Source organism: Convolutriloba macropyga, chromosome 4 (genome assembly GCF_964194025.1).
Source record: "Convolutriloba macropyga chromosome 4, txConMacr16.3, whole genome shotgun sequence".
NCBI classification, from domain to species: Eukaryota; Metazoa; Xenacoelomorpha; order Acoela; family Convolutidae; genus Convolutriloba; species Convolutriloba macropyga.
This window is the reverse complement of record NC_134471.1, coordinates 43,206,254-43,230,976: the sequence shown is the minus strand read 5'-3', so window position 1 is coordinate 43,230,976 and position 24,723 is coordinate 43,206,254. Positions and strand designations below refer to the sequence as shown.

General features: G+C 35.5%; 1 protein-coding gene across 2 annotated transcripts in view; it reads right to left on the bottom strand.

Moving 5' to 3' along the window:
• Positions 1-24,723, bottom strand: part of LOC142338443 (DNA damage-regulated autophagy modulator protein 2-like) — a 44,900-nt gene that overhangs the window by 2,141 nt on the left and 18,036 nt on the right. For both annotated transcript variants that reach the window (XM_075388207.1, XM_075388208.1), the window contains exon 2: positions 16,777-16,975. In XM_075388207.1, the coding sequence (XP_075244322.1) occupies positions 16,777-16,975 (199 nt within the window). The remainder of the gene's footprint in view (positions 1-16,776; positions 16,976-24,723) is intronic.

Here is a 24,723-nt window from a genome sequence, read left to right as displayed (position 1 = left end):
GAAATCTAGTGGTCTCAAAGCCAGAAAACCATGACTTACGGCGTAAAGCGGCAAAAGAGGTTAAATTTTAAAGCAATAGAAAGAAGAAGCATTTCTTCTTTGCTGACACTAAGTTACAAGTTGACAAAATTAATAAAAAACAGGCAAAATTTTATTAACCATTATTTATTTAAAAGCAAGTACTTTTAAATTTTAAAACATATGCTTCCAAATAAAAAACTAGATGCATTAATTTGGAGCTAATTACGAAAACAATGGGACCTATCACTACTGAGCGTTGATTTGAAAAGCTCTGTTCTTCAATTAATATAAAAAAGATCGAATAATTTAGTTTAAAAAAAGGCCGACTGATTACAATCCGAATTATTTTTGGATTGTAAGTCCACGATTGGTCCGAAACTAGCCCTGCTAATGTTTTTTGTCCATTACGAACACTTATTTATTCAATTTGTATAGATATAGATATTTTGTTAGTTAAAAAATCAAAAACAAATGCTGCGTTTTTGATAATCAACGAGTAAAGTTAGCAAAAAAAATTAAAGTTTTAATTACAGATTTCTATTAACGGAAGTTGAAGTAAAAATAGCCCTCTTTTGAGTCTACAAATATTATATTAGCGGTATATGGGTATGAATTTCCTCTAAATTTAATCAAATTGGACTAAAGAAATTTGCTGTTTTTGATGAAAAAGTCTGAATTTTGAAATATTTAGCCAGAATTTTAAAAAATTAAATAAAAACAGTCGACAATATTTTTTATATTTACAATAAATAAAAACAACACTTTCTTACAAAAATTTACCAAATTTTAGCAAAATTGACGATATTTTTGTCAAAAATTCCGAAAAAAGAGAATAAAATCAACGGAATTCACTCTATTTTCTAAAAAGTTTAAACCTCGATAATTCCCTGTAAAAACAAAAATGAAAAAAAATCTTTTTAGTTCCATATTCTACACTGGACGAGCTTTCTAATGATACCAGTCTCAACTCTGTATGATGAATATATCGATCGGCCAAAATTGACTGAACAAAAAAACCCATTTGAGTATATAGTTTCTCCCCCCCCCCCCCCCCCCCCTCGAGAGGGGTCGGAACAATAAATAACCGTTTCACAAAACAAAGCACGGCAAAATCATGAAAAAAACCGTCTCACTTAGCACGGCAAAATTATGTAAATAAAAATATGTTCTCATATATCTAAGCCTTTTACCACAAATTCACCAATGAAACACGATGATAACTAATGGCAAGGATTTAGAGCGAATTGTAATCAGAAAACAATTAAAATTGAGCGTATTTTTGGTGTTGGCTGGTTTGTCGTTAACGACTGGCCATTTTCGCTGAAAATAGTGATTTAGTGATTCAAGGTCGTTCTGCTGCGTTTAGTAGACTCCTGCGATCTTTTTCCATGGTTGCAATTGGTGGTAGAGTAACAATGCTTTTAGCCTTCATGAACTTCTTGTTTATCAATCGGCATTTATTAATTCGGAGCTCAAATATAATTTTTAGAAGAGAGGGGACAGGCACTTTTTCTCTTTTGTCACTTAAAGAGGAAGCTCTCTTTTTGTCACCCAAAGAGAGGAGGCAAGCATTTTTCTCTGATTGTTACCCAAAGAGACAACTTTTCTGGGGAGAAAGAACCCTATTTCATTGCCCGAAGAGAGGGGACAAGCACGTTTTTTTTCTTTGCATGGCCCAAAGAGGGACGATAAGTGCATTTGTCTACTTTTGACCCGAAATTTGTGGTTGGCCAATTTTCAATCTCCGAGTGCATGGGGTTCAATATGACCTTTCAAATGCAGATGAAAATAAATACAAGGAGAACAAGTCCTCTTACAAACTGCGCATTGATAACAATTGGGCCTACTTAACGTCAAATCAAAACATGGTTGAGACTCTTCGACTTGATTATCGTAAATATTGCAGATGATTAACCTAACTCTCTTGAGTAAACAAATTGACTAGCTCATTTACCGCTTCAGTGTTACCAGGAGGCTGGGTAATGTGCGTACGCACATAATGTTCCGACCCCACTAATCCACATTCTTGACTTAATTGGCTACCAAATGATGAGCAGATAGAAAAATTGCAAAAACATACATATCGTTCAATAACCAACAAATGGAATACAATAATGCCACGCTAGATAAAACTAACTAGATAAAACTAAAAATAACTCCCATCAAATACAAAACAAATTGACCTATACAAAACTATACAAAACAATTTGACCTATATTTCATTAGAAAAGATATGGGACCTGTCCTCAGTGCGACTGGTTAGCAGGTCGACAAAAAGAGCAAAGACGTGCGAAATTCAAAATTAACTTTCTATTTTGAAAAACAATTAATTTCATAGTTATTAATGTTGTTAGATATCAACTAGATATCCATAGGAAACAATTGAGACATGTCATTATCCAATATCATTCAATTGCGCAAAATTTCAAAGCCAATGGGAACTACGAATATTGATATAAAAGGAAAAGAAAACAAAAATCCTTTAAAAGGTACAAATATATAAAAAAAATCCCAAACATTTTATGAAATCTCGTAGTAAGAGTAGTAACAAAGCCGCGAAACAAATGTTTGAAGCTAAAACCGTTATAAAGATTAAATTATAGCTCATTGGAAATGGGTTGTGACCTGTGTTTACAGAAACTGAGCAAAAACAATCGACCGAAAAACTATTTAAAAAATGACGAAGCTCAAAAACCCAAATTAGTTTTTTTTGAAAACAATTATTTCAAAAGTCATAACATACCTAAAATTTCAACGAAAAGCGATAGATTGCGTTCTAACACCTCAGAAAGCCAATTGGGCCTGTTAATAATGCGACTAATTCACGAGCCCACAAAATAACAACAAATACTTAAAGAAGCCAAAACGTTAAAAAATTTTACGACATCACTCTGTTCATGGCACTATAGTTATAAGATGATACCTGCAAAAACTGTATACCATCACTTTCTGCTCATCTTAACATAAACGAATCTTTCTTATAAAAGGACTACGTAGACATGACAACAAAAAGAAACCCAATAATTGAACAACAGAAATCTCGAAAAACTTTCAAGGAACTAAATGGTTGAAGCAATCAGTCACAAATTATAACAAAGGGCAAAAAAAATTTGAATAAAAAAGTAATTAGAATTTATAATTAGTGAGATGATTAATTACAAGATGACGAAAATGAAAGCAAAAAGGCGACAGTTGAAAAAAAAAAACTTTTCTGAATTTTATTTGAAAGTCATTTATTCTGAAACAAACAGCTATAAATCAAATCTTTAACTAGGTTCAATTATACGCCTTCGCAAGCAATTAGGACCTATTTTTGTCATTTATATGGCTTACAACAACAAAACGAAGGACAAACAAAGGCAAAAACAAACAAAAAAACGAAAATTTGGCGAGATAACTCTGTCTCATTACAAAAGCACAAATTATTCAACAAGATCAATTAACTTAAGATACGCCTTTTTCTAAAACTGTGAATTTTTCCTACTATGCTTTCCTTAACTTGGACTTGTCAATGTGATAATTTTACTAGAAAACAAAATGAACTCACAAAATATGCAGTTATGCTCAAAAATAAAAAAGAAAAGACGTAGTATCAAAGGAAAGGAGCCATTAGTTGAATACAAAACCGTTACTGAGGTTAACTTTTACCTCACAAAAAACGGTCTCTGCTTGTTTTTACTAAGATTGCGCTCGAATTTGAGTGAAATAAGATGAAAAAGTGTTAAAATTCCAAAATTCACAGATTTCTTCTTAAAACACATATTTTCAAAGACATAACAGACATTAGATAGAACAGAAAGATTTGTCTATGTTCACGCCTCGCACCTCCTAAAACTCCTAAAAAATAACTGGATCTTTTTGTGGGGACACTAAGTCATTGGGCTACAAAAAGTATAACAAATGAAAGCAAAACGCAAGAAGTTCAAAAATTTATTACGAAAACAATTGGCCAGAGCCATAAAACCCATGAGCTTAACTCTGAAATCATAATATAGTCTCGCTGGGCTTCGGTTATTGTAAAAAGTATCTGTCATTATTTTAGCCCTGATTTGAGATTCTTTTTAGTAATTTACATAAAAACCATTTACCTAGCGGAAATATTTTGAAAAAAAGTTTGCACCAGACTAAAATCTATAAATTTTTTTATTGCAAGGATCATGGTGAGATCAAAATCAACCCAGAAACCGGTGCGCGTCTAACAGAACACTCGATTGTTCAAATGGTTGCGAATTAGATTAATTTTTAAACAAAATTTTTCAGCTTGTCAAAAATAAAAAGGCATTTTGTATAATTATCGAGTTCAAATTCGCAAAAAACTAGAAAAATTATAAATCCGGAAGAATTTCAAAGCCAGCGGGAGTACAACTAGCTCTTTTCCCACTCAAGCAAATTTATAGCAAGTAAGTTAAAAAAGCAAATTTCTGGTTCAAGCATAAAGAGTAACTGGTTCAAGTCATAGCCAGAAAGTAATGTCACGTGAAAATCGACAATTAGTTGGACTGCTCAATCGTGATTTCAAAAACTCGCCCACTCAAACCTACAACATTAAGATCCTGGATCAAATTTCTTTTATCAAGATATATTGCAAATTTTAGATCTTTGTGTAGAGCTTTAAAAGCGTATGCCAATCTTTAATGTTTAAGCGTAGGTATAGAATGTTGATCACACTCGGGTTTAGCCATAACATACAATCTTAATCATAGATTTCAATTTCAATAAGACAGCCGACTGATCAGCAGACAGATTAGCCCATTTAACGAATCACTTCCTGTTTGTAATTGGGCACCAAAGCTATCTTAAATAGGCCGCTTTATTTTACCACTATCGAAATCAGTAAGTAATGATGAGCACTATAAGGTCGCGATATGGTTTTATTTACATAAATTTAACTCTACACTCACTTTTTTGGTTCTTATCAGGTTTAAGTCGCGAGTTCACTCCTGATATTTACTGTTTAGTTGGGTTGTGCCGATATAAAAATAATAAAGATGAATTCAAACCAAACATGGTTTCCAACATCTTGGTTTTGCCCCATTTGGGGGAGGTTCAATTTTGATTAAGGTTTTCTAACGGATCCCGTACAGAAGGATAGCAGTAGTATCTAAATTTAGACATTGCTTCCGCCTCAAAGAACTTTGTCATTTCTCTTTGGAATGTTTTGGGATTCATCGGAGGCGTATACCAGGAAACATTGTAGGTGAATGAGAGCGCATTGTTATAAAGAGCTACACGAACAAAAAATTTTTTCTTCGCACCGCTTTTGTTTCACTTCTCTAGCATAAATCAAGACTTTACCACCACTGGACCTTGTATTGAAGTCGTGTGATCTGATCTCCCAGAAATCAAGTGGATTCAGAAGTCTGTTTAACAAGTATTTTGTTCAAAAGAAGGGGATCTGTGAGGACCAGCTTGTAACCAATGGTAAAAAACCTTGGTTAATCAGATTTAAGCCATAGTCTAAATCGGAGAGATTCTGTTTTCTGCATATCCACTCAACACATCTTTTTTGAAATTTCTCCAGACGCTGCAGTCCACTGGAAAACCAAATATTTGATCCATAGTAGAGAACTGAAGGTACATAAATTTTTAACGAGAAACCACTTAACATTCGCTTTTTTTCAGCAGGTACAACTCGTCGATCATGAGCTAGCTTCTGGAGACCTTCTTTACAATAACGTCCATGTGAGAGTCCCACGAATAGTTTTGAGAGAAATTTACGCCAAGATCTCTTATCAACTGGACCCGTTCAATCTGATATTCTCTTGCTTAAAACGACAATTCGTGCTCAGCGCAAATTTGTAGAGAAAGTTTCAAGAACTTGAACTTCGTAAAAATAAAGTGCAAATAGTTTTTTCCATTCCACGTGATAGCACTATCAATATTATTTTGTAAAATTGGTTGATGGGTTTCTGAACCAAGAATTTTTGTGTCGTCCGCGAATAGAACTTTCAAAACTTCTGGTAAATCATTTATAAAAGCCGAGATCAGAAACACAGCGAAAATTGACCCTTGTGGTGCTCCACTGTTTACGTTAATGTAATTCGAAGTAAAGTTTCCAGTAACTACTCGTTGTTGCCTCCCTAAAAGATACGATTTGAAAAGCAGGAGGAACTGTTCATCAAAACCAATTGAGAAGAATTGTGGATGATCATTCTGAAATTAATTCTGTCGAACGCTTTTGCTATATCAAGGAAAACAGATATTTGTTTCTTTTCGGCCTCTAGCTGATAACACAAATAACACAATTTGTCGCAATAAGTAAGGAGTTGAGTTATCGTTTATCGACCAATGCGAAAACCATGCTGTTCGTTCCATGCTGATCGTTTCCATGAGTTTTTTTTGAATTAGTTGTTTAAAATGTTTATAAACCAATCTTTCAAACACTAATGACAAAGACGTAAGCTTCGCAATAGGTCGGTACTTTTTGATATCAAGTCTGCTACCACTCTTAAAACGAGGTCTTACATGAACAGTTTTCCATATGTCTGTGAACTGGCATTTGTTAATCGAACAACCGAAAATGAATAAAATATGGCTGATCAGGAATGGTGCAGCTGATTGGAGAAAAACTGGTGACATCTCGTCAATCAAATTTGAACCCGATTTGATTTCAGAGAAATTTTCCAAGACGTCATTTTTAGAAAAGCTGATATCATCCAAGCAAATTAAATTATCCAAAATTTTTGGTACTTTCAGTACAGATTCGTCCCGAACCAAAAGGGATGCGAAGTGATCGTTGAAAGCTCCGCTTATGTTTTGGAGTCCATTGACGTGTTTTCCATTATACATAATTTTTGCTGGTAATGAGCTTTCCTTTGAAATACTTCTAAATAATTTGTAGGCTTCACCTGGATTCCAACAATTTGATCCTTCCATGATTTTTTGTCTATCTATCTCAAGAAAACTATTGAGTTAATTTGCTAAAACGTTAACTTTAGGACATTTTTGTCGCCTGGCGGTCAAAATTTTGTTTTCTAAGTGAATGGACTGAGTAGACATATCACTAGGAGACAGACTTCTACGACGAGTCTTCACCGGTATTGTAGACTTAGTTGCCGATAAAAGAGTATTGTAAAGTTTATTCGTTGCTTCGTTTACACTAGGATTTGCACTGAGTGGATAGGAAAAATGCTGCTTGAAATTATTCCAATTAGCATTTTTAGACTTAATCTTCTAAAAACAGATAAAGCATCGTTCTTATTAAGCTGACCCATATTTTCCGCAAGCAGTAGTTTATGATTTGAAAAGCTTTCTTCCTCCGAAAACTCAGAGCACATATTCAAGTTATGGGAAAGAAAGATATGAAGCGATGAGCTTGTTTTTAGGAGTGATAGTAAATTTAACTGAGTAAATTTCTGGAGCAGTAGTTTTTCACTGATGTCATTGCTAGTCAGGTGATCCCAATTTGTGTTGCAAAAACTAATGTCACCATTTACGATCACAGAGTTCTTGTTTTCTGTTTCTGCCACATATATGAATAACAAAATAATATTACTAATGTGCCACATATAAATAGTATTATAATATTTAATATCAAATTTACTCACTTTCAAAAAATGATGGTTATCAACTGGAAACTTTGATGAGACAGTAGTTTAGGGAAGGAAACGAGCAATCACACAATCTTCAAATCGTTAATTACCACCACTATCACAGCGCGCTTCACAAACTTTTGCGCGCTGAGACTTATAACATTTAATTAATTTTAACTTTTTAAACTTTAAATTACAGACTGGCCTCAATTTAGGCCGGGATCACGTCGACTAGAATCAACACAAATACGCGTTCTCTCACGTAGGTGGCTTGATATTAATTAACATGCTTTGATCAGTTTGATGTTTTCAACTGACAGTTGCAGTGCCGAAACTTTCTCGAAGTTAAATAATCGAGAAGCAGAAAGTACAAAAGATTCCCATAAAATCCCTACAAATCCAAAGATTGAAGCAAATTTTAAGAAAGAAAGCTGACTTTGGTTCTAATTTTAACAAAAAGTTTCGAATGGTCCAAAAGCAATACTAACAAAATAATTCCGGCAATTTTGATGGTCGCCTTCATTTCAAATGAAAATACAAAAAAACTATTCTCCACGAGAGCAGCTCAAACCGATTCGATTGTTAATTACTAAGCTTGTTTATATTCATATTTACTTATATCAATTTAACCTTTCAGCCCCCAATAATCTTTAATTGTTCCGACCCCACTTGTGGGGGAAGGAACTATATACTCAAATGGGTTTTTTTTTTGTTCAGTGAATTTTGGCCGATCGATATATTCGTCGTAGAGAAATGTGAGTGGTATCATTAAAAAGCTGGTCCAGCGTAGAATTCAAAAGTAAAAAGATTTTTTTGAATTTCGTTTTTTTCGAGGAGTTATCGAGGATTGAAGTTTTGTGTGAACAATGGGATCTTTAGCATGATTGTTCACTTTTAGTACAATTTTCTTCAAACTAAGATCTTTTTTACGAAAACATTAATTCAAATTTCTATAAAAAAAATAAATTTTGAGTTCGTAAAAGTTGAATGCAAGGCGATAGAAAGACTAGTTCTGGTCTCATAGGGAAGTTCACTATCAAAAAAAAATCGAACTCTAATTGAGAGCCCTTTTTTTAATAAAACTTTTCTCTTTTTTGCTTTTTTAAGTCACCTAGAGACAAGTCACATTTTATATCGACGTTCTATTAATGACAAAACTCCTTTATAGTCGAATGAAGCGCAATGAACAAAAAACGTCGTTTTCAAGGAATTGCTCATGTTTTTTTTTGGCTTCGATTCTGAGTTTTCGTAATTTTGAATGAAATTTTGAATTTCTTTTTGAAGTTTTACTATTTTTTTTGGAGTCCTATGGTAGGGATTCATTGACTAACAGTGCAATATGTTCCATAATGAGCATTAAGTGAACATGTCTATTTCATTGAGGGGGCGGCTAATGGCTGTTAAGACTTAAAAAATAATTTTTCGAATTTTTTTTTGAACATTAAAGAATCATAATCTTATTATAGTGAATTGTAAGTCAGTCCAGGGGTGAGAGCACCCTCTTCCTTCCTACTGCAACCAAAATTAAACTGGTTAGCGGTTTTATCTTCTATCTATTGGTTATATGACTTCAATGACAAAAAATTTCAATTTTTTAAATTTTTTTTTGGATTTTTACGTATTATTGGTTACTTTTGAAATCTTATCACATTATCCAAATATTGACAGTTCCCATTAGCTTAAAAACGATGTTCTGTGGATGACCAATAAAAATTTTAAACAAAAATTTATGGTTTAAATGGCTTCGACACGTTCTTCTTGCACTTTTCTACTGATTTTTTGGTTTTCTCCTGTTTTTTTTGTTGTTTTAATAGTCATTATACTTACTGTGATCTAATAATGAATACCTATGCATGAAAAACATAAATGTACTGCCACCGGGGCATCTTTGAGCGTTTTTATTGACTTCCGTTGAAAGCTATTGAATTTAATGTCTGTTAAAATAAAAATCATTTTTCGAAAATTTTATTTGAACAATAACAATTCCTAAATTTTTCTTGAACTGTTAGTGAGTTTCAGTATTGACTGGACCCACTTGCTTTTTACTGCAACTAAAAATATTCTGTTCAGCTGTTTTATCTTCTAGCTATTGGTTATATGACTTCAATGACAAAGATTTCAATTTTTTTAAATTTTTTTTTGGATTTTTTGAATTATTGGTCACTTTTGAACTCTTTATCACATTATCCAAAGATTATTGTAATCCAATTGGCTTAGAGAGGACGTTCAGTGGATCACAGAGAAAGTTTTCAGAGAATAGCTAATGGTTTAATTGTCTTCGACACTTTCTTCTCGCATTTTTCTACTGAATTTTAGTTTTTGCTGTTTTTGTTATTGTTTTCTGTCATAAGACTTATTGTGATGTCTTTTTAACTATCTATGCATGACAGACATCATTTTCCTCCCTATGGGTTATATCTGAGCATCGTCATTGAGCTCCGATGAAAGATTGAGTTTACTGGCTGTTAAGGGTTTAAAAATAATTTTTCGAAACTTTTTTGAAATTCAACCATTCCTAATTTTTTTTCGTGAATACTCTTGGTCATTGTTGGTTCTAACAGAATCCATTTCCGTTCTACTATAGCCAAAATTAATCTGGTTAGCGGTTTTATCTTCTACCTATTAGTTTTAAAACATCAATGCCACGAGAATTCATATTTTTTTTGGGTACTTTATTTTGTTTTTCGATCCTTTTGAAATCTTATCACATCATCTTACTGCTGAGAGTCCCTATTGGTTTAGGGAAGAAGTTCAACGGATCATAAATAAAGTTTTCAGGGAAGAGCTTATGATTTGAGTTGCTTCGACATTTTCTTCAGGCACTTTTCTACTGAATTTGTGGTTTTTGCCTCTCTCTGTTGTTGTTTTCATAGTCATTAACTTGTTGTAAGGTCTTATTGATGAAATACGATTGGCAAAAAAACTTATTGTCCCCTCGAGGCATCATTTATTGTATATACTGGCTTCCGTTGAAGGCTAATGAATTTAATGGCGTTGATAATACGTGTTTTCCCGCAATTTTCGTGCGTCTAATGTATTTGTTTATATTTGTTGATTTTTTGAAATTATATTGATAAAAAAGGTTTTCCCATTGCTCCTGAAAAATTAATTTAAAATTGAAGAGTGTTTAGTGAAAAGTTCATTTTTTTACTGCCTTCGACCCTTTTGTCGCTCAATTTTTTTTCCTGAATTCGCTGTTTTTGTTCTTTAGGTAGCCGTAAATTGCTCACAGATCTCATAGGCTTGTAATTGAGGACTGAATGAATGATGTTGCTCGAAACATTCAGTTTATAGCGAATAGGTTCCTTTCGTCAAATTTAACTTCTATTCATCAATCAGATGTCCCATCGAATTTCGTGTATTTCAAGAAATAACATATATATTGATATTATGTGCCACTGTTGTTTCGTTTTTCTGAACGTTTATTGAATGGCCATTTTTTGCGTTTCTTTTTCTCTTCCTTCAGAACAATCGCGTAATAACAGATCCCAATGGTTTTTAAATGTGGCCCAAGTAAACTTATTTAATCTTTCAGTATAAATCCTTCAACTGAAATAGCAGAAATAACAACTGAATTAAAAATACATATTCAGATGATAGGTATTGATTTTAATGGTAGCAAAGGTTTGTGTTTTCGCAAATCGTTTGTAATTTTTTGAGTTTCTCTTTAGTTTTTTTCTATGGCATAGTCTGACCACAGACGGGTGCTTTTGGTTTTGTAATGACTTTTTAGTAATTTATCAAGGATTTTTTTATTAAAAACCAATGTTTTTTAAGATTTTTGAATTTTCTTGGTGCAAAAAATGTTGATTAATTTTTAAGTTTCGCCTCACTGTTCGTTCTTTTTGTCGGCTTATTACCTAGTCTCGTTAAGAAAACTTTTCATCTGCTGTATAGTTAGTAAAAGGTAAACTTGTGTAGTTAAGGTTTTATCTGACTGCATTTTGACGTTGTTACCAGGTGCTTTTAAATTTAGATATTCATTTTTTGCCGCCAAAATTTTGTTGGTGCTATTTTTTTCTAGTCTCTTCAATGTCAGGTCACGTTGGTGCTGTAATGAAGCATGGCATTAGTAATTCAATTAGTAGATAGAATGTGTAACGATTGTTTTAAACTCAAACATCTATTTTTGTTATCTCTTGATTTGGTTGACATTTTAGTCAAAAATGTAGATGAGCTCGGGTCGGAACATCATGTGCGAACGCACATTAACGAGCCGCCTTGTTTAGATTTAGAGCACAAACAGGTCCTAAAAACCATTCAGAAATAGTCATTCATAAAACCTCAACAGCCATTCAGAAATATTCAAGGCAGCAGGAACGCAAAACTGTCTGATCCGACGTCAAGGCAACTCCTTACAGGAATTTAGACTGAATTGGGACCTTTAATTTATCTTTTTTTCTAAGGAAATGGAATACCTTTGACGAAAAGAAGTTTTTGGAATGTTCTACATCGTCTACAGGCAAAACATGCTTGTGTGAACCGGCCTTCATTGTGTACCCCGACTTCATCGGGGATTTCGGCTGCCTGACTGTCAAAGGAAGAACGAGGATCTGGCTTTTTCACAGCCCGTTATGACTCCATGTCATACAAAGACTCGATTTGTGTTGCTAACTAAGAAATTTGTTTGGCTACGGCATTGATACAAGAGAAAATCAGACCTGATGAAGATGGCAACGGTCCATTTAATCCTCTTCACAATTGTTATCGAACGGCATCGGGTGCGGATTTGGAGTCGATTTGAATAAATGCAGTCGGGCGGATGAAAAGTAAGTGTCTTAGCCATGTTTCATCTCCCCTTGAATTGCCGTAGACGTAACATTAGTTAGTACACTCAAGTGAGGCTAAATGTTTAGAAGACTAGAATGTACTAGATTTGTACTGTTACTTGTAGAGGTGCAGAAGAGTGCGGCAGAAACTTGCATGGGTGTTGTCTATCGATAATATGGGAATGAGGACCACATAGGCAGATATCACAATGAAACATATGCCACTTGCGACAACTAGTTTGTTGATGACGTTTTTGTAGACTTTGTTTTAGTAAGCATAGCGTCGTTAATTTTAATTCCGCTTTTTAAAGGAAAGACTTGTTCTAGCCCAAGGCGTAATTTTGTAAGAGTGCTTCCACAGCCCTCGTACCTTCATTCACGCTTATTTGGACTCTTAGGGAATTGATTCCTGCTGCCCAAGCACGAATAATAGAGTTGGTTTTCTTTGGCACAGAACCACCAAATCGAATGTCAACATTTGCAAAAAAGCAGTTCAAAATATCGTGCTTTGCATTGTGAGACGTTATAATTGAGTTATGTGGTTTTGAATTTGCGTTAGAAGCAAAAACTTTTGAGGAAATATTTGCTTTTGTAGCCTTTTTGTAACGGTTATCCTCATTTTCCCCCTTAAAGGGGGTTTCTTCATGCGACTATTAATATGGTGTTCTGTGAACCGATTGGGAAAACAATTGAGTTTGCCTTCTATGGAACATCAGCGATCGTTCAGGAGTTCAGATTAGTTTTTTATTGAGTGTGTGGCATTTGTGGCACTTGCTTATCTTCATGCTGGTGCAGGAATATCGCAGCTCCAGGTAAAATTGTTTCTAACTGTTCCGACAAGTTGTCGAAATGAGCGTCAACTGAGAACGTATGATCAAGATTCGGCTATGGGATGTATGCTGGTGCCTTAAGACCATGAGATGGAGTTGAAGTGTAAACTCATGATGTTCAGTAGCGTGTTAGGGTACACATTGTTTTTTTGCCGGCATTGATTCAATTTTTTTTCTGTTTCCGACGAGGGATTAATGTGCTCATGTTTATTGCGTAAATTATTTTGCTGGAAAAGATCTACGTTTTCAGCAGAATCGAGCGCCAGGAGAATTTAATCAGATGTTTGAATTCAATCCTGATCACCTACTTCTGGCCGTAAGTTCTCACAAAGTTGGCTTTCAATCAGAATTGCCCTGTGGTTGAACAACAGAATTGTCGATCTTTGCTTTCGCTTTCGTAAAGTTGCATTATTAATAAGAGAAATGCATTATTTTGGATTACATCTCAAGATGACTCTTTTCTGGCTACCATCTGAATTAACCATTCCGTAACGCGATCTGAATTCTTCGAACAAAAAAAAAATTAAATTTTTTGACGAGCAATCCTAAGTGGTCTCAATGAGCAAAAATTCATCATCCAGTAAATCAATTTCTTTTTATTTAGCTTCAATGCAAATCTTTGCGTTTGCTCCCGTGTTTCCTGGAAGTCTCTTTGAAGTCTTCTGTAAAATTTCTGACTCTTGCCTTCTCAGCCATTTTAACTTCACTCTCTGCCATCTCCACTTCACACTCTTTTTCAGCTATTCAAGACACTGCTTTTTTTTTTATCTTTTTCTATTTCCTTTTTCTAATTTTTGCTAAAATAAACTAATTCCTACGATCTGTTGAAATGTTTGGAGAAGTATTAGCAAACGACGAGTTTTGGAATTCTGGATAGCGTCATCAAATTTCCCGTATCGTTTGCACATCATTTCTCAAATTTATTAATTGCGTCAGGTAGTTTGGAAAATTTACCAACGTGATAGAACAGTTTACTGGAACGGTGACCAATAATCAAAAACTCACAACAGGGGAGATAGAAAAACGGAGAAAAGGCTCAGGAATCAATGCAAATTTAACGCAATGAACGACTGATTCTCAGACGACTGGACTCTCATAACCACTGTAATTTAAACTGAGGAATCAGAAAATGAGACACTGGTGCATGTTAGGTCTACAAAAAACATGCGATTAACAACAGGACCAGAGACGCAAGCGGGAGACGCAACAATGGCAAATTCTGGCCTGGCGAGCGCCGCGGAACGAACGATGCTACATCAACAAACACGCAACCAAAGCAAGACACGATGGAAAAACTGAGTCCTACAGCAAACAAGCTGCCTAATCTCTAGTAGTAAATGCGAGATCACGGAAACGGCACGAATGATGACTCAGTTGGAAATCGACGCTTATGCGGCCGCAATAGCAATTTTCTCATTCTTTTTGGCTCCAATTATTGAGTTTGCCAAGCACGCTTTCTTCAAGAAAAAAGTTAACGACTTAGGTTTGAGAGTTAGTACAATTCAATTTGATTTGGATTTTTGTGTTTCCATTTTGAGACAGGCCAATCAATACGTGGATAATCACAACGCCTGTTTATTAAAGGAAACCACAGATAATCTGTTTTTTTTTCATACGGCTTTGATAATTTCGTAGCATCTTAACGAAGTAACAAAAAAGCTCAAAAACTGTTCGTTCTGTTAGAAGACGACGGACTATGTATAGCGTCGTGCAAAGTCATTCCATCAATCTTACGCCCGAAGATGTCATCCAACTGAGGCTGAACGGTTTTTAAATTCCCGGGGTTTTAAACAGTGCTTCTTTACAGGTTTTGGTTGTTTTTCAGCGCTCTACTTCTCCTATAAACAATGATTCTGTACCCACATTGAACACCATGTTCTAGCATTACACGTTTGTTCAATATAAATACAAAAAAAACAAAGCATTCCTGTTCACTATAAAGATTCGAGAATTTTTTACTAAAACTTACAAAGTCAAAAAATTTTACACAACCGAACCGAAAAACATATACTCTACCAAATCTATTAATAAAAGGTTACATTAACCACAAGAATTAGTAACCACTCAATTTCTCGAAATAACCTCACTATTCTCTTTACTTACACGCATTTTCATTAGCAACACGACTCTACACTTAGTTGAAGAATTCAAATAATTCAATAATAGCTTTTTGCGACATTGCAAAATTTGTTGACGTAACGCAAAAGAAGCATTAATTTTATCAGTATCTGTATTCTATAAAGAACTTCTGTCCAATTTTATCAGTACCTCACAATTGGGCAACAAGGAGCAGTTGTGGCAAATGCTGCAAAAATAAGTAATTTTGGGTTGTGATATGCCAAAGATATCCGATTTTGGTGTTTTCTTCAGTCCGTGTTCAACATATATTATTAACCAAACGTTCTCGTGTATAATAGTTTCTTTTTGCCGCTGGCAAGAAGTGTTACTTATGAAGCACCAAATACTGTATCATAAACAGGTATAAACAATGCCATCAGTCGGACAAAACGTGTACTGCAATTTAACGTTCTTGAGTTCAAATTTGGAAAAAAATTGACAAAAATTTAATCGGAAAATGATGAGAACTTTCGAGTAAGAAATATCACATTTAACAAGTCAAATCTATCAGAGCTCTAAAAATTTTTGCAAAATCTATTGGAGGATTATCGTATTGATCTAGCATTGCATATATTTACTAAAAATTGGTCTGTCTTCAATTATTTTCACTTCGTTTGACTAAGCTCATTGTCGTATTTTTGTGATTAAAGGCTGCAATAACATAACGCCTGGTCTCTGCCTAAATTTTTAGGCATACCAACAAACTAGTATAAGGGCGCTTAGCAAAATTACAGTGCTAATGTAATGAACGAATCTATTGAAAATGGAGTTACGACAAGAAGCTAAATTTTGACAAAATTTTGTAAGATAAGCGGTAACCCAAAATTTTTCCACATACTTTTGCAGTTAATGCGTTGAACTGTGCGTTTCTAAGCGGAGATCTTAAATAAATTTGCATTTTTAAACTTAGAACTTATATAACTTGCGTTTCTAAGCGTTGAATTTACGTAATTTTGCGTTGAATTTAGCATCGATCTTCTGTGTGCTTGTCTCCTCTCCTACCATTATTCCACGGTACCTTAATGCTCTTAGGAACCACGTTCATTATATGTTACGTGAAATCTTTTCCTCACAGTTAAGAGTGTAAACGGCCTTCACATCGAAACATTCCCGAGTCAAGGTCCCAGTTTTATGTCCAGACACCCTCAAATTCCTATATAGTTTTTAAGAGTGAATCGAGGGTGGAATCTCATCATACCTCCAGAATTTGGTTTTGTGTGTCTTATAGAATTAATAACTTGGTATACATCATGGAACTGTATTAATATTTTACCTCTCAGAAATAGTGATTGGGTTAAACAAATTTCTCTAGTCAAACCACTCTTGTTTTTCGTGCAATGAGTGTAAGAAGAGTGAAAAAAGAATGCACTGACATGGTGTATTTTCAAAATGTTACACTTTCCCTTTTCCCCATTATTATTTACGAGTGCATTAAGCCCTCAACCCTTATCAATCGAAATCAGAGGTGGTTAGGGGTGAAACCTTAAGACCGGGGGTTATGGGTACCTGTAGGAATGCGTATGCTGTTGCGCATGAGAAGGCCACAGTGGCTGATGTGGTGTGGACATGAGTGTTGTTGGTCTCCTGGAAAGAGGCGACCATGGAGAGAGACACACTTCCACATAGAATCAGAAGGAGAGAGAGGAAGTTGAAGCATCTAGTGCATGATGCATCCACTCCTATGTACTCTCTAGTCTGTAGGTACCTAAAAAGTACACCATACCATTAGTTCAAAATGAAACCCGCCAAATTCACTTTTACCCGTGTCGTATTTTTACCCAAAAAGATGAAAGATTAGGGGGTAATCGGGGGAATTTTCAGCAAATTCCCCTCAAAACTCTTACACCTCAACTTCACCCGAACGTATTTTGACATGTTTACATTACAATTTAAAAGGTAAGAACCAGTTATTCATTAAAGTAAGTTAAGGTAAAATTTCAGGTGCTGCCCCATAATTTGTCAGCTGTATTTTTCTAAGTTGAAATTACTTAAGGTTCGTAAAGCTTCGTAACCTGAACGTTTTAGGTAAGTTCAAGTTTTTTTCGGCTATCAAACTGAGATTTTAAGTGTGACTCCTCGCCCTCTTCCATACTACGCTGTGAAGTTCAATTGAAATGAAAAACAAAAATTTTCTTCCCCCTTGGAAAAGAGACAGACATTCGTTACCTTTTACAGCTTCTGGATGGTCTTTTCAGTACTCTTAAAACTTAAGGTGACTGAGAATAATTTTATTTTTAGGTTTTTGAGGCGTTCCAAAACATTATTCTGATAACGTTTATTACTGAATTTTCTCTGCTCAGACTGTTTCCCTACCACAGACTAGACTTTTTCATGCAACCTTGGATTTTATAGTTAGGTATGTTTACCCGGACCTTAGTGCCATAGTAAATCAGTGCTGAAACATTGGACTCCAGTTGTATATCGTCGGCCCGGTACTGTATCAGTGTATCCTAAGAGTATATTGCTACCTCATTATGTGCAGTCTATTCGCATAGATACTTTTTTTTCTGAAAATAGACTGAGCATTATTGGCTTTTGATTCCATGATGTTCATAGCAAAATCATGATAAATTGTGAAAATCTTCCAAAAATTTGAAATTTTGGGCGATGTACCTTTTGAGCATGATGATGACTTACAATCTTAAAACGTTGGAAGAAACGTATTAAGATTACCAAAAAACCGCCAAAACCAGTAAATACACGCTGAGTGCCTGGAACCTTACAAATTTGGACCCAAATTGCAGATTTTTTATGGTTTTTATTTCAGATTGTAATGGAATTTTGCATGGATATCTTGGTTTTAGCTCCAAAAGTTCTGGGCCGACGATATACAAATGGAATACAATGTTTCAGGACTGATATGCTATGGGACTAAGGTCCGGGATTGTGAATTTTTTCAACTTTTGTACCAATACCTATTTTATGATTCGCTTATTTTCAAACAGAAATATGATTCTATGATTCTAAATCATATCCATAAAGCAATCTGTAGAGCCGCTTCAGTTCGTTTCGATTTCCTAATGACCTAATCTATTAACGGGAATGCATCATATTTGAATAGTCATCATATATGAAGCGCCTATCAAGGAGCTATCAAGGAGCTAGTTTGTGGAATAGCTTACCCGACTTCGTGACAGCATCAGAAAGCTACTTGAGTTTTCGAAAAAATTTAAAGACGTTTTTATTCTGCCAGTCGACATGATTATATTGCAGCTACCACTCTTGAGTGCAAGAAAGAGTGGCTAAACCAGCATCAATTCAATCAATATGAACAAGGAGGCTCGGCAATGTGCGTTCGCACATTAGTACGTAGTACTCGGAGTCGAAGAACCCTGATCGGAGCCTTGGACCATCCCCCCCCGAGTTATATGACAGATATTTAGATGTATATTTTAATATATAATCACCCTTCCTGATTAATAACTAGAATTCATTGTACCATGTTTATAATGCGATGAAATACGTCTGAGAAGTTCCTTTATGATAATTAATACACAGTTCATTGTTATGTCATTGTTTTCAACAGAGCGCTTCTAGGCGTTTTTTTTTTCCATGAACAGTCTGTTTTTAGAAATTTTTGTTCTGAACAGCTAATTCGAAGGATTGGAAAATGTTTTGACCATGAAAACCACAGAAGTGGTATTTACACTGTTCATAGTTTTTTCAGAAAAGGATAAATTTTAGACTGATTTTTTGTCTGAGCAATGTAAAAAATGACATGATCATAATATGGCCATAGTAAAAAACAGTCTGGGAAATACTAAGATTCAGCGCTGATTTTTAATGTTACTATGGTCCGGGCAGAAAACAGATGAAAACAGTAGTATGCTGGTCAGCATACTACTGTTTTCATCTCTTTTCTGAACATATCTTTGTGTAACTATAAATTTCACGCTTCTAAGCAGCGTGTCAGTCATTGAAAGCGGCAATCAAATGAACAAGATGGAATCGAGGTCAATCTGATTAAAGGCTATTTAGATCGGTACCAACAATACACGGATGAGCATCGCAACCCTAGTTGTGTAGTATTACGAGAGCCGTTACAAATGAACGGATAATTAATCCCGCATTAGAGCGAACGTATTTAGGCGCTAATTAACCATTCTTTCGCCGCGCGCTCATTCATAAAACCTCAACAGCCATTCAGAGATATTCAAGGCAGCAGGAACGCAAAACTGTCTGATCCGACGTCAAGGCAACTCCTTACAGGAATTTAGACTGAATTGGGACCTTTAATTTATCTTTTTTTTTCTAAGGAAATGGAATACCTTTGACAAAAAGAAGTTTTTGGAATGTTCTACATCGTCTACAGGCAAAACATGCTTGTGTGAACCGGCCTTCATTGTGTACCCCGACTTCATCGGGGTTTCGGCTGCCTGACTGTCAAAGGAAGAACGAGGATCTGGCTTTTTCACAGCCCGTTATGACTCCATGTCATACAAAGACTCGATTTGTGTTGCTAACTAAGAAATTTGTTTGGCTACGGCATTGATACAAGAGAAAATCAGACCTGATGAAGATGGCAACGGTCCATTTAATCCTCGTCACAATTGTTATCGAACGGCATCGGGTGCGGATTTGGAGTCGATTTGAATAAATGCAGTCGGGCGGATGAAAAGTAAGTGTCTTAGCCATGTTTCATCTCCCCTTGAATTGCCGTAGACGTAACATTAGTTAGTACACTCAAGTGAGGCTAAATGTTTAGAAGACTAGAATGTACTAGATTTGTACTGTTACTTGTAGAGGTGCAGAAGAGTGCGGCAGAAACTTGCATGGGTGTTGTCTATCGATAATATGGGAATGAGGACCACATAGGCAGATATCACAATGAAACATATGCCACTTGCGACAACTAGTTTGTTGATGACGTTTTTGTAGACTTTGTTTTAGTAAGCATAGCGTCGTTAATTTTAATTCCGCTTTTTAAAGGAAAGACTTGTTCTAGCCCAAGGCGTAATTTTGTAAGAGTGCTTCCACAGCCCTCGTACCTTCATTCACGCTTATTTGGACTCTTAGGGAATTGATTCCTGCTGCCCAAGCACGAATAATAGAGTTGGTTTTCTTTGGCACAGAACCACCAAATCGAATGTCAACATTTGCAAAATGCAGTTCAAATTATCGTGCTTTGCATTGTGAGACGTTATAATTGAGTTATGTGGTTTTGAATTTGCGTTAGAAGCAAAAACTTTTGAGGAAATATTTGCTTTTGTAGCCTTTTTGTAACGGTTATCCTCATTTTCCCCCTTAAAGGGGGTTTCTTCATGCGACTATTAATATGGTGTTCTGTGAACCGATTGGGAAAACAATTGAGTTTGCCTTCTATGGAACATCAGCGATCGTTCAGGAGTTCAGATTAGTTTTTTATTGAGTGTGTGGCATTTGTGGCACTTGCTTATCTTCATGCTGGTGCAGGAATATCGCAGCTCCAGGTAAAATTGTTTCTAACTGTTCCGACAAGTTGTCGAAATGAGCGTCAACTGAGAACGTATGATCAAGATTCGGCTATGGGATGTATGCTGGTGCCTTAAGACCATGAGATGGAGTTGAAGTGTGCAAACTCATGATGTTCAGTAGCGTGTTAGGGTACACATTGTTTTTTTGCCGGCATTGATTCAATTTTTTTTCTGTTTCCGACGAGGGATTAATGTGCTCATGTTTATTGCGTAAATTATTTTGCTGGAAAAGATCTACGTTTTCAGCAGAATCGAGCGCCAGGAGAATTTAATCAGATGTTTGAATTCATTCCTGATCACCTACTTCTGACCGTAAGTTCTCACAAAGTTGGCTTTCAATCAGAATTGCCCTGTGGTTGAACAACAGAATTGTCGATCTTTGCTTTCGCTTTCGTAAAATTGCATTATTAATAAGAGAAATGCATTATTTTGGATTACATCTCAAGATGACTCTTTTCTGGCGACCATCTGAATTAACCATTCCGTAACGCGATCTGAAGTCTTCGAACAAAAAAAAATTAAATTTTTTGACGAGCAATCCTAAGTGGTCTCAATGAGCAAAAATTCATCATCCAGTAAATCAATTTCTTTTTATTTAGCTTCAATGCAAATCTTTGCATTTGCTCCCGTGTTTCCTGGAAGTCTCTTTGAAGTCTTCTGTAAAATTTCTGACTCTTGCCTTCTCAGCCATTTTAACTTCACTCTCTGCCATCTCCACTTCACACTCTTTTTCAGCTATTCAAGACGCTGCTTTTTTTTTTATCTTTTTCTATTTCCTTTTTCTAATTTTTGCTAAAATAAACTAATTCCTACGATCTGTTGAAATGTTTGGAGAAGTATTAGCACACGACGAGTTTTGGAATTCTGGATAGCGTCATCAAATTTCCCGTATCGTTTGCACATCATTTCTCAAATTTATTAATTGCGTCAGGTAGTTTGGAAAATTTACCAACGTGATAGAACAGTTTACTGGAACGATGACCAATAATCAAAAACTCACAACAGGGGAGATAGAAAAACGGGGAAAAGGCTCAGGAATCAATGCAAATTTAACGCAATGAACGACTGATTCTCAGACGACTGGACTCTCATAACCACTGTAATTTAAACTGAGGAATCAGAAAATGAGACACTGGTGCATGTTAGGTCTACAAAAAACATGCGATTAACAACAGGACCAGAGACGCAAGCGGGAGACGCAACAATGGCAAATTCTGGCCTGGCGAGCGCCGCGGAACGAACGATGCTACATCAACAAACACGCAACCAAAGCAAGACACGATGGAAAAACTGAGTCCTACAGCAAACAAGCTGCCTAATCTCTAGTAGTAAAAGCGAGATCACGGAAACGGCACGAATGATGACTCAGTTGGAAATCGACGCTTATGCGGCCGCAATAGCAACTTTCTCATTCTTTTTGGCTCCAATTATTGAGTTTGCCATAGCACGCTTTCTTCAAGAAAAAAGTTAACGACTTAGGTTTGAGAGTTAGTACAATTCAATTTGATTTGGATTTTTGTGTTTCCATTTTGAGACAGGCCAATCAATACGTGGATAATCACAACGCCTGTTTATTAAAGGAAACCACAGATAATCTGTTTTTTTTTTCATACGGCTTTGATAATTTCGTAGCATCTTAACGAAGTAACAAAAAAGCTCAAAAACTGTTCGTTCTGTTAGAAGACGACGGACTATGTATAGCGTCGTGCAAAGTCATTCCATCAATCTTACGCCCGAAGATGTCATCCAACTGAGGCTGAACGGTTTTTTAAATTCCCGGGGTTTTAAACAGTGCTTCTTTACAGGTTTTGGTTGTTTTTCAGCGCTCTACTTCTCCTATAAACAATGATTCTGTACCCACATTGAACACCATGTTCTAGCATTACACGTTTGTTCAATATAAATACAAAAAAGACAAAGCATTCCTGTTCACTATAAAGATTCGAGAATTTTTTACTAAAACTTACAAAGTCAAAAAATTTTACACAACCGAACCGAAAAACATATACTCTACCAAATCTATTAATAAAAGGGTACATTAACCACAAGAATTAGTAACCACTCAATTTCTCGAAATAACCTCACTATTCTCTTTACTTACACGCATTTTCATTAGCAACACGACTCTACACTTAGTTGAAGAATTCAAATAATTCAATAATAGCTTTTTGCGACATTGCAAAATTTGTTGACGTAACGCAAAAGAAGCATTAATTTTATCAGTATCTGTATTCTATAAAGAACTTCTGTCCAATTTTATCAGTACCTCACAATTCGGCAACAAGGAGCAGTTGTGGCAAATGCTGCAAAAATAGATAATTTTGGGTTGTGATATGCCAAAGATATCCGATTTTGGTGTTTTCTTCAGTCCGTGTTCAACATATATTATTAACCAAACGTTCTCGTGTATAATAGTTTCTTTTTGCCGCTGGCAAGAAGTGTTACTTATGAAGCACCAAATACTGTATCATAAACAGGTATAAACAATGCCATCAGTCGGACAAAACGTGTACTGCAATTTAACGTTCTTGAGTTCAAATTTGGAAAAAAATTGACAAAAATTTAATCGGAAAATGATGAGAACTTTCGAGTAAGAAATATCACATTTAACAAGTCAAATCTATCAGAGCTCTAAAAATTTTTGCAAAATCTATTGGAGGATTATCGTATTGATCTAGCATTGCATATATTTACTAAAAATCGGTCTGTCTTCAATTATTTTCACTTCGTTTGACTAAGCTCATTGTCGTATTTTTGTGATTAAAGGCTGCAATAACATAACGCCTGATCTCTGCCTAAATTTTTAGGCATACCAACAAACTAGTATAAGGGCGCTTAGCAAAATTACAGTGCTAATGTAATGAACGAATCTATTGAAAATGGAGTTACGACAAGAAGCTAAATTTTGACAAAATTTTGTAAGATAAGCGGTAACCCAAAATTTTTCCACATACTTTTGCAGCTAATGCGTTGAACTGTGCGTTTCTAAGCGGAGATCTTAAATAAATTTGCATTTTTAAACTTAGAACTTATATAACTTGCGTTTCTAAGCGTTGAATTTACGTAATTTTGCGTTGAATTTAGCATCGATCTTCTGTGTGCTTGTCTCCTCTCCTACCATTATTCCACGGTACCTTAATGCTCTTAGGAACCACGTTCATTATATGTTACGTGAAATCTTTTCCTCACAGTTAAGAGTGTAAACGGCCTTCACATCGAAACATTCCCGAGTCAAGGTCCCAGTTTTATGTCCAGACACCCTCAAATTCCTATATAGTTTTTAAGGGTGAATCGAGGGTGGAATCTCATCATACCTCCAGAATTTGGTTTTGTGTGTCTTATAGAATTAATAACTTGGTATACATCATGGAACTGTATTAATATTTTACCTCTCAGAAATAGTGATTGGGTTAAACAAATTTCTCTAGTCAAACCACTCTTGTTTTTCGTGCAATGAGTGTAAGAAGAGTGGAAAAAGAATGCACTGACATGGTGTATTTTCAAAATGTTACACTTTCCCTTTTCCCCATTATTATTTACGAGTGCATTAAGCCCTCAACCCTTATCAATCGAAATCAGAGGTGGTTAGGGGTGAAACCTTAAGACCGGGGGTTATGGGTACCTGTAGGAATGCGTATGCTGTTGCGCATGAGAAGGCCACAGTGGCTGATGTGGTGTGGACATGAGTGTTGTTGGTCTCCTGGAAAGAGGCGACCATGGAGAGAGACACACTTCCACATAGAATCAGCAGGAGAGAGAGGAAGTTGAAGCATCTAGTGCATGATGCATCCACTCCTATGTACTCTCTAGTTTGTAGGTAACTAAAAAGTACACCATACCATTAGTTCAAAATGAAACCCACCAAATTCACTTTTACCCGTGTCGTATTTTTACCCAAAAAGATGAAAGATTAGGGGGTAATCGGGGGAATTTTCAGCAAATTCCCCTCAAAACTCTTACACCTCAACTTCACCCGAACGTATTTTGACATGTTTACATT